At 38.7% G+C, this 13,156-nt stretch overlaps 1 protein-coding gene across 1 annotated transcript in view; it reads left to right on the forward strand.

The window, feature by feature from the left end:
• UVRAG (UV radiation resistance associated) overlaps nucleotides 1–13,156 on the forward strand; it is an 86,933-nt gene that overhangs the window by 9,146 nt on the left and 64,631 nt on the right. Inside the window, exons 2-6 of the mRNA XM_058824768.1 lie at nucleotides 5,232–5,349; nucleotides 6,777–6,811; nucleotides 8,597–8,758; nucleotides 9,583–9,657; nucleotides 11,814–11,899. Of these exons, the coding sequence (XP_058680751.1) occupies nucleotides 5,232–5,349; nucleotides 6,777–6,811; nucleotides 8,597–8,758; nucleotides 9,583–9,657; nucleotides 11,814–11,899 (476 nt within the window). The remainder of the gene's footprint in view (nucleotides 1–5,231; nucleotides 5,350–6,776; nucleotides 6,812–8,596; nucleotides 8,759–9,582; nucleotides 9,658–11,813; nucleotides 11,900–13,156) is intronic.

Genomic DNA, 13,156 nt, shown 5'->3' on the forward strand with positions numbered 1-13,156 from the left:
TATTAGTGACCTCAGCTTCACAATTGATACTTGGGGCCAGAGCTGGAGTCGGTGGGATGGCTGAGTACCACAAATAAAAAATGGTGTTTGGCTGTGTTCTCATCCAGCCTGGATATACTGACTTTTTTTTTTTTTTTTTTTTTTTATCTGAGGGTCATCAGATTCTTTTAAGGGAATAATGAAGTGGTTAAGATGGAAGAGGAATCAGAACTCTCCATGCTTACTTTTGCTAACCATTATATGACCTTGAGCAAATAATTCTGAAATTCCATGAATACTTGAGGCTGTTGTAGGTAGTCCTGTTCTCCTGCCATGAGCAGTCCTGACCTTGTGTTAACAGCAGTGCACTTCTCTCTCATTTGACTTACTCCTTTTCTTACCTCCCTGCTGTGTCATCTCTACAGTGATTTTTATTAATGATACCAGATTATTAGACAAAAAACAGTGAATAGCTTATCACTTCTGTTTCTCAGGCCTGGAGGAAAGCAAAGAGTGGCATCTGGATAAACTTAAGCTGCAGAGCAACTTAAGTGTTGAAGTCTGCTCCTCTGTGGTGGTGGGCACATCTGTGTAGCTGTAGAGAGGTGAATTTAGGCAGATGTTACCCTTACTTACCCAGTTAGTTACCCTTAGTAACTTTTGGTTTTGGCAGCTTTACCTTGGTTTAATTTTTTGATCCTCACCATAAGACTGCACAAAACACATTGTGCAGGATGGGAACATGCTGAGGGTGGCATTCTAGGCAGAGGTAGTGAAAGATTATGGTATCTTAGTGTTGAGGGAACTAAAGCATGAAGGGACCGCACAGTTTCAGTCCTTTAGACCTCAAAAGACGTGGCAGACTGTCTGGAATCACCTGATGAAAAAGCCATCTTAACAAGGCTGATGATGAAATGCTTGGTTGTGGAGCAGTGTGATTTGTTTAGAGTGCAGCTGGCAGTCACTGAGCAGGGATGGCTTTGCTGCACTCCACAGCAGCTCTGTTAAGATGGTGTTGCAGTATTCTGGGAAGGAGCTGTTCTGCCTCTGCAGGCATGAGGGATGAAACCTGATGGTAGGTTCTGCTCTTCAGATCTCTCCTACCGCTTTCCTGATCAGACTTTCTGTGTATCTTTGGGATTGCTGTCTGCTTATCACCTGTGCTATCTTTACATGCAGCAGTGTTTTTAAAATACACTCAGGATTTCTCCTAATGGAAAATAAGCGTATCTCTTCTCCTGGTTGGTAGTCATTTGTCTTCAACATAGAAGGAAGTACTAATTTCTTTCATGTGAATCAACATGTAGTTGTTATATAGCTGTTGCTTTTAATCAAATGCAACTTAGAATGGCAATTGAAGCAAAGGATAACCAGGCCTGTAATGTAATTTCACTGCTCCATTGGTTTTCTTGGGAATTGCAAAGGTCTAGGACAATTTTAACCAAAATAACTTGTGTCACAACCCCCTGAGAATGACCTGTTAGACCTGCTGTACCACTGTGCTAAGAACTGATCCAAATATGCTCCTCTTAAGGCTGCACGTGCTGAATTGTGAGCTCTTGGAAAGGTTAAACAACCTTTTCCATGGTATGTATTCTGCAAAAATAGCTTTTTTTTGCTGTAGGATATCTCACTAAGATACTTGCTTTAGATGCCCCTCTGAGGTCTTTAGTCCTGTATTGCTGGTAACCTGTACACTCACTGAGGAGATAGCAGTGAAAATTAGCTATACTCATTGCATATTTTGCTCTTTTTTTAAAAATGAAAACAGGTCCTGCATTATCATCTTGCACTCACACTGGCCTTTTTGAAGTTTAATGACTCATGAGGCTGTCAAGGCCCTTAGATTGTTTTATAGCCCTTGTATTTTGAATTTTAAGGTCAGCTTTTTAGAATGACTGTTCTGGTGCAGAGCATCTTATCCTGGGGGAACCTCCCTAATGATGAAGATTTCTTGACACTTTTACAGAAAAGAGCAAAATAGCTGAAACTTGTCACTATAAAGAAGGGACCCTTTTTAGCACTTCACCTAGAAGGAGGAGGAAATGAAAGAATTGTGTGTTAGCTGCAGCATTCAGCATAGAGTGTACTGGTTTATTCTCTAAAAAGAGTTGCTTTTGCAGTTTGCAGTGCTCTGGTACCTCATTGTGAGCTGCCTCCCCTTGGCTCATGGCAGTGCCAGGCTCTGCTGCTCCATGTACACTTCAGGCTGATGGTTTCATTCCAGCCATTCCCTGCCTTCAGCCTCTTGCTGCTGCTTGTGCCCTCCTTGGTCTGCTCAGCTGCTGCTCCAGCCATACTGGGGAAGTGAGCTGGTGGAACTAAGCCAGGAAAAGGGAGATGTGGTTGGTTTCCATCCACACTGGTTCCCAGACAGGATTCTGTGAGCAGCTGCACGAGTGCTTGTTATGGTATAAGGAACAAGAAAGGGTGGTGCAGTGCTGGGGGTTGGCAGTGTTGGGCTGGTGCTGGTGCTAGCTGAGCTGCAACACAGTGGGGTTTTTGTTTTGTGTGTTCCAGTGTCTCCAGCACAAAATGATATGAGATGCATAGGAGGTAACACTAGATATTTAAAACTTCCCTCAAATTAATATTTGCTTTGTCACAAAACAAAGCCCATGATGAGGAGTTCTAGAACCTATTTCAGTTGTTTTTGGGTATGTCTTTGCAGCTGATAGTCTCCTGGTTTAAGCTAATTATCTTTGATCAGGAGACGTTAATTAACTCAATGTTGCCAGTGTAGAGTTCTGAGGAAATTTGAATAATTCAGTCTGACATCAGTGAACATAGTGGGCGAATGGGAAGATTTATTATCAGGATTCAAGTCTCTCTGTCATCATGACTTCACTAAATGGATTGGAGGAGAGTGCTGGCTAAGCTGCAGATTCAAATATTCATTACCTGTTGCACATTAAGTTCTTAACTATGTTGTGGTCTCTAAATCTCTCCCAGATTTAATTGTCTTCTTCCAACAGGTTTAGGAGAAGTGTGACTTTAACCCCCAGATGCTGAAGGGTGCAAGGAAGTAAAAAATCGTGGAGAGATAAGGACTCACATCTTGTTCAGAAGTGCAGGTGTAGGTTAGGACACTCCACAGTTTTTGGTTTTTTTTTTTTTTCCCAAACCTCGTTGACCTCATTGTGTACTGTAAGTGGTAAGAAACTTGTTTAACTTTGCTTGAGAGCTAATCAATGAAGCATATTACTTAAAGCAGGCACACAAATCAGTTTGCAATCCTAAGGAGACCTGGAGAAAATTGCTTAGTTAGAGTACAGTGTGGGCTGTTCTTTGTAAGGGATGAAAGGAAAAAAAGATAACAAAAATGAAGGGAATGAGCGTGGTAGTTGACTGATTTCACTGCTACTGATTTCTCCTGATGTTAATTAAAAGAGAGATGGCACATTAAAATCTTGAATCATTTTTATAGGTAGCAAAATTCATGTGCAAAGCTGTTTCTTAAGAAGTGTTTCAGTTGTATATAAAAACAGCCAGGGAAGCTACCCAGCTTTGAGGTTAGATGTGGAAAAAATATTAAAGGTCTATATGGCTTCTTTTAAGTGAGGCATAATATTTCTGTTGACATTTTTGATACCACTTTCTAAGAAAATAAGACCATGTATTCTCACAGAACGTTTTTTCTTTATTAGGTTGTTCTGTTTTTAATTTTTTAAGTTTTTGTATATTTGTAGTAGAGGTACCTGGGCATCCCATCTCAGGCTGTGTTTATAGTCTGAGTCATAAATAGACTTTGAAGAGAATGACTCAATCAGTGATTTTTAGGCTGTCAAACAAAATTTGAATATTCCTCATACCTTTCCATAAAGGAAAACTGATATATCACTGGAGTGGTGTTAAGTGACATCAAATGTCATACTATGATTCTAAAACTGATTATGGCCTTTCAACTCTTGTTAAAAGCCTTTAAGACAAGCAACAAACAGGAAAATTGTCTTCAAATTTTGGTTTCAAAAGCTTTTAAAATGTGCTTTTGGTCAATCAGCTTTTAAGGTGGATTGAGCCTTGCAAATAAAGACACTTTTGGGAAAAAATGGTGTAAGATGAGCTCTGAGGTAAAAGTGTGCACTGAGCAGTTGTTTGAGGCTTGTTGGTATATTGTGGTGATCCACAAAGTATGTGGAGCCATTTGTCAATGTCCCCATGGTAGTGGGTGAGACACTGGTGAGTTGAGAGATTGATTGGGAAAATATTCCACTGAAGGATTTGGTGAGAACTTGATGTATTTGGGTTGGCAGTTCACTGAGTGCTGCATTCCTGGGAGGCTGATTGAAGCATGGGTCTTTGAAGCTACAATAGCAACAACAGCTAAGCAATGATTTAAGTGTGACAGTCCTGCAAAATGGCTTTGTTAACTAGTTAAGTTTTATAAGAAGTTAATAATGTAAAATATTTGTCAAAGATTAAGGGTGTGATGTCCCTTGAAGCTAAAACCTTAGTCACAGCTATTAAAGCTGTTGGGCACAGAGAGGAGATTGATTTGATCTGATGATTTTCATTCAAGGTGCAGTAATGTAGTAAACCAAGATAATGTTGGAGTTGGATAAAATCACTTAAACTAAATATTTTAGTGACATATCCTCCTGTATTCATTCCAAGGGAAAAGGACTCTCTCATCACAGCAGATGGTAACTGACAGTGAAAATCTCAAATTTCACTGCGCCCTTAATTTTCCCTGAAAATCTTGATATGTCTTCCTGATGTATTTTACTTTTATTTAAGGTTGTGAGAGCAGTTTCCAGGATTACCATGAAATCAGGAAGCTTTGTTCAGCCAGTTCCTTATGGCTCTGGATTAGCTGGTGGTTGGTTTGAGCTATTTGGCCATTAATGCTTGTTGAAAATAGCTTTGTCTGCGAAGTGTTTCCAGTGAGATGATGCAAAACATCTGGTGATGCTGCTGCTTGTTTGAAGCTGATAGCATCACATTGCTTGGAACTGCTCAAAGAGTCAGGGTGATATAGTTATGTGGGATAAAAATGACATATAGAACATGAATAAAAACAGCTTCTCTTGAATATCAGAGTTGCTGAATCCAAGCTTGTAGGTGCTTATTGCTTGTCCTGTGGCTTTGCAGAATCCTGGCTGTTTACACTTGCTGTCTGACAGAGAAAACTGAGTGTTTGCTGGGATTTTGTTTTTACAACACTGCTTTGGGAATCATTAAAATGCTCTGAAAAAAGAGAAAGGGTAATTTTCAATCTAAGAAAATTTTTGAATTTTTTTCCTTATTTTTAGCGCCGTCTTCGTCATCTTCGGAATATTGCTGCACGTAACATTATTAATAAGAATGGTCACCGCCTCTTGGATACCTACTTCACTCTTCACTTGTGTGGTAACACCAAGATCTACAAAGGTAAACCAGCCTTGCTATCAACCTTTTTGCTAGTTAATCTTTGAATTCTTATGATATGAATTCTCTTTCTTCCTTTTATTTTTTTTGGCTTGACAACTTTCTGCCATTAGTTGCATCACCTTTGCAAACACTGGAAAAGAGCTCTTTAGTTTCCTCAATTTCATGAAAGCTTTCAGTGTTAGCAGACAAGGAGGCAAAACAGATGACAGGTTTTTGTAGTCTTTTAAATCACCCTATTTTTGTCATTGTTCTTCCCTGAGTGTTGATGTAAGAAATTGGGGACTTCCAAGGGCACATAAAAGTTAAAGCTTTTGGAGCTTTGGTTGCCTTTTGTGGGGAAGAGTGTCCCACTATGTGCATACCAGCTGTTTTACAGAGCATACATCAGCACATACTGTTATGAAAATTTTCAAAAAATAGAGTTGTCAGCCAATGCCATGAAGCATCCAGGCACCTGTTCTAGTTTAGATAATTGTGTTTGAACATTAGATCTCCTCTCTTTCTTGCTTTTGTTTCCCACTATGGTATATAGTTCATTGTGGAGAGATGTTATTAAAAATACATTTTCATGCTCCTTTTGGTGTGATTGGAGATGAATTTTGATTTTCTCTTAATTTTTATTTTCATCTGGCACAGTGACACATCTGGTATCTTGCCTTGCTTTTTTTACCAAGGATGGTGTTTTAGAAGGATAAGAATACAAAACTTGAGCTTGCTGCCTGGACTTTTTTGTGGTGGTTGGTTAAACTGGTCACTGATGACTTTTCCTGCAGTGTTTGGTATTAGGGACTCTTCTGCATTTTATCAAAGCTTTATCTCTGATCTCCAGTGGGCAGGGATATTGTACAAAATCTGTATTCCTGCCTCTAGAGCTAAAGTTTTTTAAGCTCTTGCTTTGACTGGGAAAGCCAAGGTTCATGTGCCAGCAGTTGATTATTCCCATTTAAACACAGGGTTGTTGGCACCTTTGTCAGGTAACTTGGCTGTTACCTCTCTGAGCACCTGGAGCAGATCACCATCGCTCTGCAGGAAAGTGCTGTAAATTATTTATCCAAGCTGCTGTGTTCCAGGAAGAGCAAACCAGTGTGGCAAACCAGTCATTTTTGCAAATGTCATCCAAAATCTGTTAACTACCGTGCCATGTTCTTTCCTCAGAAATCAAAGCCTTGTAAAACCTGGGGGTTATCATGGGTATAAAGATGAAATACTAAGCTTAAATAATGACTTGTAATAGGTGTGAAGGAGTAATTTTAGTCAAAACCATGACTGAATTTCAAAGTCTATCTTATGAATTGGTTACTAATAAACTGTACCCACTAACAGTTGTATTTCTTGATTGTTACTTATTTTGTTTTTTTCTGTTTCAAATACTAAGATTTGTATCAGTGTTTAATCTAAAGGTTTTTTTTTTACTTATTTTTCTTCAGAATTTTATAAGAGTGAGGTGATCAAGAATTCTCTGGTAAGTTACTTTAATGTGGAAAAACTTTGTTTTAAAAATTGTGTATTTAGTACAGGAAGTTGATTTCTCTGCTGAATACCATAACTGTTTAATGTGTCTTTCCACTGTTTGGTTCTGTTAGGAGCAGTGTGTTCTCCTCCTTTTCAGATTCTTTTTATGAATGTTAGAAAAGGGAGCTGCTGAGTAGTAGAAATGCTGATTTCTATTAACATCTTTGTGTTGTGTAGGAAAACAGCAAGGAACATGTACCTGACAGATATATACATGTATTCTTTGAAGAGCTAATAGCTGTTAGAAACTGAAGTTTAAAAACATGTTAGATTTTCTAAATTTTTCAGTTTAGATGAATGAAGGGGCCAGAACTAAACAGTTTATTACTGTTTAGTTACTGAGGAAGGATAATAATAGAATAGGAGTAGGATGTTGCAAATGTTGGCTAAGGGAGTTTGAAAACCTGCTGAAGACTTTAATTCCTGCATTAACAAGGTAGATCTGCTCCATTTATAGCACCCTGGGTAAATGCTTTGAAACCCTCCTGAATGAAGAGCTGTCTGCTTACTCAAGGCTGCTAACTTATCCAGTTTTTCTTGTTAGGATTTTTAGTTCTGTCTATTCTAAATCAGGAAAAGGAAAAATGAAAAGGGAGACTAACCACAGGATATAAGAGATGGAATAACAAAAATCTAAATAAAAGATGTCTTGAGGACATCCTGTATATAACCTATAGGTATTTGAATGACCTGGTATTCTTGGGCCTGAATAGCTATGAAATAGCTATGAAATATTCCTTCTTGTTAGGAGGACTTGATTAATGCATTTCTTCTGTAATCTTTACTGGGTAACTCTGCCTCTCCCTTCTTTTCAGAGGCATCCTATTTCAAATTGACTCATTCCAGTTCAGGGATGCTAGAAAAGCTAAGCAGCTTTTCCAGGCTGCTTAAGCACTAGAAGGGAAGGTGAATTCTTTCTTGGGGTGGTAGATTCTTACCTTTTGTCTTACAGGAGCTACTGTTTCTGTGTTCAGCAGAGGAGGGAGAGAAATAAATATAAATATAAATAAAAGCACTTTCCCATTTCTGCTTTTGGACACCATGTTGTCTCTTGGCACAGTAATGTGGGGTTGACTTGGTTTTGTTACAGCTTGGGTCAGTTCTTTAGATGTTGTTAGAGATGAGTGGAAATTCTTAGAACACATCATCTTTGTAAGTCTGAGTTCTGGTGGAATTTGCAGTTTAGCTAATGTGTGCTGGTTCTGAAAAGCTCCAGGTGCAAGTCTGATCTCGTGGAGTAAAGATGAGCTTTTAGTGACAGCATTTCAGGATTGAGCATCAGTCAAGAGGAGAAGAATGTGAACAAATACGTCAGCAAGTTCTGCAAATTTAATTATTGGGGAATATATCAGGATTTAACTTTGGGAATACATGCTATAGTCTGGTTTTCAGAAGCTGAATTATAACTGTGAAAGAAATGCTACTTCCATTTTGAAAGTTCCTGATTTGGTTAAACTGAATTAGTAATTTCTGAAGTAAATTCTTTGAAGTCTTGTAATGGAAGGAAGCAAAACCCATTCACAGTTTCTGAAGTACTTTACAGCATGTACCTTTTAACTGAGGAATTCTCTCTAGCAAACCGTGTAAGGAAGCAGCAGAGCTTGAAATGGGTGTTGTTCCTAATTCTTAAGATTTTAAAAAATCTTTGAGGTAGGCTTTGCTGCTTTCTGAATTGTCAATTTATGGACTAGTTTCATCTTGTTTTAACTGTATTTATCCTTCTTTGAATGCTTAGAATCCAACATGGAGGAGTCTGGACTTTGGAATAATGCCTGATCATCTTGATACCTCTGTCTCTTGTTTTGTTGTGAGGATCTGGGGTGGCAAGAAGGAACACTTTCAACTTTTGATTGAATGGAAGGTCAATTTAGATGGATTAAAGTACTTGGGCCAGCAGGTAATGTGAAAATATTTTTTCCCAACTTTTTTCTTCAGGAAACAAAACATCTGGATGAATTAATATATAGAATGCTGAGAAAGGAAATGAATGTGTTTAAAGATTGTACTTTAAAGTTTGATTACAGATATTCATGTTAGCTTACATCAGAGCTTTAAATCATAAAATCATATAGTGGTTGGGGTTGGAAGAGACCTTAAATATCATCCAGTTCCACTCCCAACTGTGGGTGGGGACACATTCCACTAGACCAGGTTGCTCCAAGCCCCACCCATCATGGCCCCTTCCAGGCATGGGGCAGTCACATCTCCTGTGGGCAACCTGTGCCAGGACCTCACCACCCTCACAGCCAAGAATTTCTTCCAATATCACATCTAACCCTGCCTGCCCTCTGGCAGGGATAAGCCATTCCCCCTTGTCCAAGGTCCCTCTCCAGCTCTCTTGGAGCTCCTTGAGCCACTGGCAGGGGCTATAAGGTCTCCCTGGAGCCTTCTTTTCTCCACATCAACCTCTTGAGTCTTACCTCTGTTTAGTTTCCAGCTATCTTAATTTATTTTTGTCACCTGGAAATGCAATATAGGAAAGATGCTCTGTCTGGTGTTTCTGACTTCAAAGTAGAATGGCTGAGCATGGTGACTATTGCTAAAGCTGTGAAGCAAACAGATTTTCCATGTTAAATTCAGTTTTCTGTGAGTTTTTGTGTTCTTTTAGAATTATGAGTGATGAAAAACTACCTTAGACTCTTGGAGCAATTTGTGCTCATTTGGTGTGAAAATTTGCAGTAAGCTGGGTGTAAACTGATTTGTTTTCTTCCTTCCCTACAGATCCATGCAAGAAACCCAAATGAGATTATTTTTGGTCTCAATGATGGTTATTATGGAGCTTCATTTGAACAGAAGGTAAGGGTGTACTTGTTCTGAGTTGTTGGTACTAGGGACAAACTGAAATTCAACCTGTGAGAATGATTTTTCACATTTGGATGCTCATAACATTAAAATGCTTTGTTTTGAGAAGGAATAGTTTTTTTACATGACAGATACAAACTAATATCTTGCCTTGGATACATGGACATCTGTGATGTTTTGAAAAGACTTGAATTGTAGCATTTAGGGTCCAAAAACCCTCTGGTTACTGAAAATAAGTTTTGACTATATTCTTTAAGGCAGACATGTCTTTCAGACATAGGACATATTGAAAGTGATGTGGTTGCTAAGACTCATTTTCATGGCATGTATAAAGCCACAAAGTTTTGGTTTTCAGTCTGCAGCCTAGAGTTTGTAGGTCTTTAATGGGAAGCTATTTATTTGCTCATGCTGCACCTGTTTTACCCCATGCATTTTTTTCCTCAAGAATCCACTGTAGTATTTGTGCCTCTCCATCCAATATTGTCTCTATTATTACCTCATTGATGATGAGGAATTTTAAACTTACCTGTTGTAAATAGTGTCTCTGACAGTTTTTTTTTTTTTTAATCCTCAATTGTTGGTGGCAGTACTGTGGTCCAGATAGGTTGTGTGGTTGGAGAGGAAATGACTCCTTGACACACAGCTGCAGTTTCTGCATTCAGTTTTCCTGAAGCAGGATGCAGTTGTTTTTCAAGATTTCAGTACTGACAGCCTGGGCCTGAATTCAAAGATGAGAACATTGTCTTCTTTTTCTGATTGTTGTCAGGACTTGTTCCCTAGCTCATAAGGTTTAAAGGTACTTTTTGGTTTTGGTTATAGAATCATATCATAGAATTGTTTGGGTTGCAAGGGATCTTCAAGACCATCTCATTCCAGCCCCCTGCCATGGGCAGAGACACCTCCCACTAGATCAGGTTGCTGCAAGCCCCATCCAACATGGGCTTGAACATTTTCAGGGATAGGGCATGGTGATGATGGTAACTTGTACATTTTCAGTTTTCCACCATCCTAGTTCTTTCAGACAGACATTAAGATGTTTTTAGTTTGGTATTTTTTAAATGGAGAGATGTCTGGATTTCAGCATTTAGCATCCAGCGTCTTGGGTATGAAAATGAGGAGCTGAGAGAGCTGCTGGGATGGTGCCTCTGCAGCAGCAGGATGGTGCTACACAATGTGTAGATCTCAGGATTATTTAGATGGAACCATATTTTTGGTGGAAAGGAATGTCTGCTGTGTGGCCTATGGTTAACACAATTGTGTCAGGAGATGTTGATGTTTATCTCTGAATTTCAACATGATCTGTATGGAGACAGACTTTTGTTGGGGCAGGAAAGACTCTTTAGGCAGGGATTGTGGTACTCAGAGTCCCCCTCTATCTGTTGGAAAGCTGCCTGATCACAGGTATGAGATAGGGCTGCTTTTTACTCTAAAATGCCTTTTTCCCCTGCAATCCATAATCTTTCTGACAGTGCTGACAGTGGCTTGACCTGCTTAAAATTTACTTTATCATGTAAAGCAACATTTCTAAGTTTGCAGCTTTTCTAGGAATTTGTATGACACTGCCTGATATGGAAAAGCTCAATATCTGGCATTTGCAGCATGAGGAATTGCTGGTTTTCTCTTACTGTTTTGATACCTTTTGAGCAGGATGGATACTCTGGTCTCTTAAAAGAACAAGCTTACCTCATTTTTACTTTGTAACTTCCAGAAACTTGTTCATTCAAAACTGAGATTACTTTGATCTTTTAATGTGTTACAGCACAGATAAAGGATGGAGCTTTATCTCATGTTCATGTAATCCTCTTTCACATGACTGAGGGGGCTCTCAGGTCTGAAGGTGAAGAATGGCAGTGCTGTCAGTTGCATTTTTCCGTGTTTCTATGCATAAAATTCAGACAGTTATGGTTTATAAAGTTCAAGAAAACACACTATGTGCTAGAACAGAGATAAACTGATATTTTTATTCCTTTATAGGTAAGTGGCGATATTGCCACCTTAAATTGTTTCTACCTACCATAGATAAAACATGTGTAAAGATAGATTTAAAATACATTAAATGCCAAATCATTTATTCTACTAAAAATGTATGCTCTTACTCAAGATGGGTTTTTAAAAATTTTTTTAAAGTAATATTCCTTCTTTTCCTCAAGGATCACTCAGGTACCCTGAAGAACAGTCTTCTCCAGGTGGATCAGAACTGTGTTCGTAACTCTTACGATGTCTTCTCTTTGCTTAGGTGAGGTTTTTGATAATATTTTGTGTAGCTATTGTAACTTCTGTAGTGTCTGTGTGGGAGGAATCTTTCCAAATATTAAACCCCAACATTCTGGTATGGAATGTGCAAAGGAGATATCCAGGTTGTGCCAGTATACTCATGTGGTGAGGAGCTGGGCTGTGGTGTGTTCAGTGGTGGTCACTGGGCTTCTGTTGTGTAGATGCTTGAGTCTCTGAACTGGGACTGACTGTGGAGCTGGACATGCCTTGTGAATGTCAAAATCATGGAGCTTCTTTGTTGGAAAGTTTCTGTGGAAAGCCTCTACTCTGTTCTCAACAGCAATAAATTTTTTTAAAATACATAAATACAGTCAGACCCAGCTACTCCAACACAGATGTGGACTAAGGAAGGTACAGTGTATTTTTTGCTTTTGGGTGGCTAACTAAATATCTGTGGTGATAAAAAACATAAAGTGCTAGTATTAAGTTAAACAAGGTGTCCTTTTTCAGATCTGCTTTAATTATAGTAGTTCAAAAATATTAGTTATGAAAAAGTATAATTGTGGTCTACCACTATCAATGAGTTACTTTTGAGGAATCTCTATTTAAATGGTATTTTACATGACAGGTTAATAACTTTGGTTCTGCAGTAAAGGCAGTAGATGTGCTATGAAGGAAACCCTCAAATAGAAAATGTTTAATATGCTTTCAAAAGTCTATGTAAACTTTTTAAATCAGTTGTGCAAGTTAAATCCATTTGACAGTGTTGACAGTAGGTGTCAGTGTTGCCTGTCTGAAGAGAGAGGAAAAGTCAGCTTAGGTTGCCTATTCAGATGTCCTTATTTAAGCTCTCTTAAAATTTCACTGTTCTTTCTTGATTCTGTAAAGCATATTTAAACTGAAGGCTGCTTTCTAAATGTTTGTTTTCTGTGCTTTTAGTGGGAATCAACCAGGGGGCATGTTAGGAAGTTCTGATTACATTCTGGCACAGTCCACTAGAAGAGAACTTGTACTAGCTGACATTAACTCTTTGTTAGACAGAAAAAGGAAAACATGTGCAGTGTACCCTGATTACTTCATTCAGGAGTGTTTTTCATGTTTTGTGTACATCTCTATATATGAAGACAAATGCAGAAAAAAGACTCACTATGGTCATGAGCTTGACAACCCTGTGTGGCTCTGTGTAATTGATCTGTAATCCTTCTTCTGAGCATGCCTGACTGTTTTTCCTCTGGCTGACAAGAAATTAAGATGTCAGCTGTGATAAAGTTCACCTTGT

Source organism: Ammospiza caudacuta, chromosome 2 (genome assembly GCF_027887145.1).
Source record: "Ammospiza caudacuta isolate bAmmCau1 chromosome 2, bAmmCau1.pri, whole genome shotgun sequence".
NCBI classification, from domain to species: Eukaryota; Metazoa; Chordata; class Aves; order Passeriformes; family Passerellidae; genus Ammospiza; species Ammospiza caudacuta.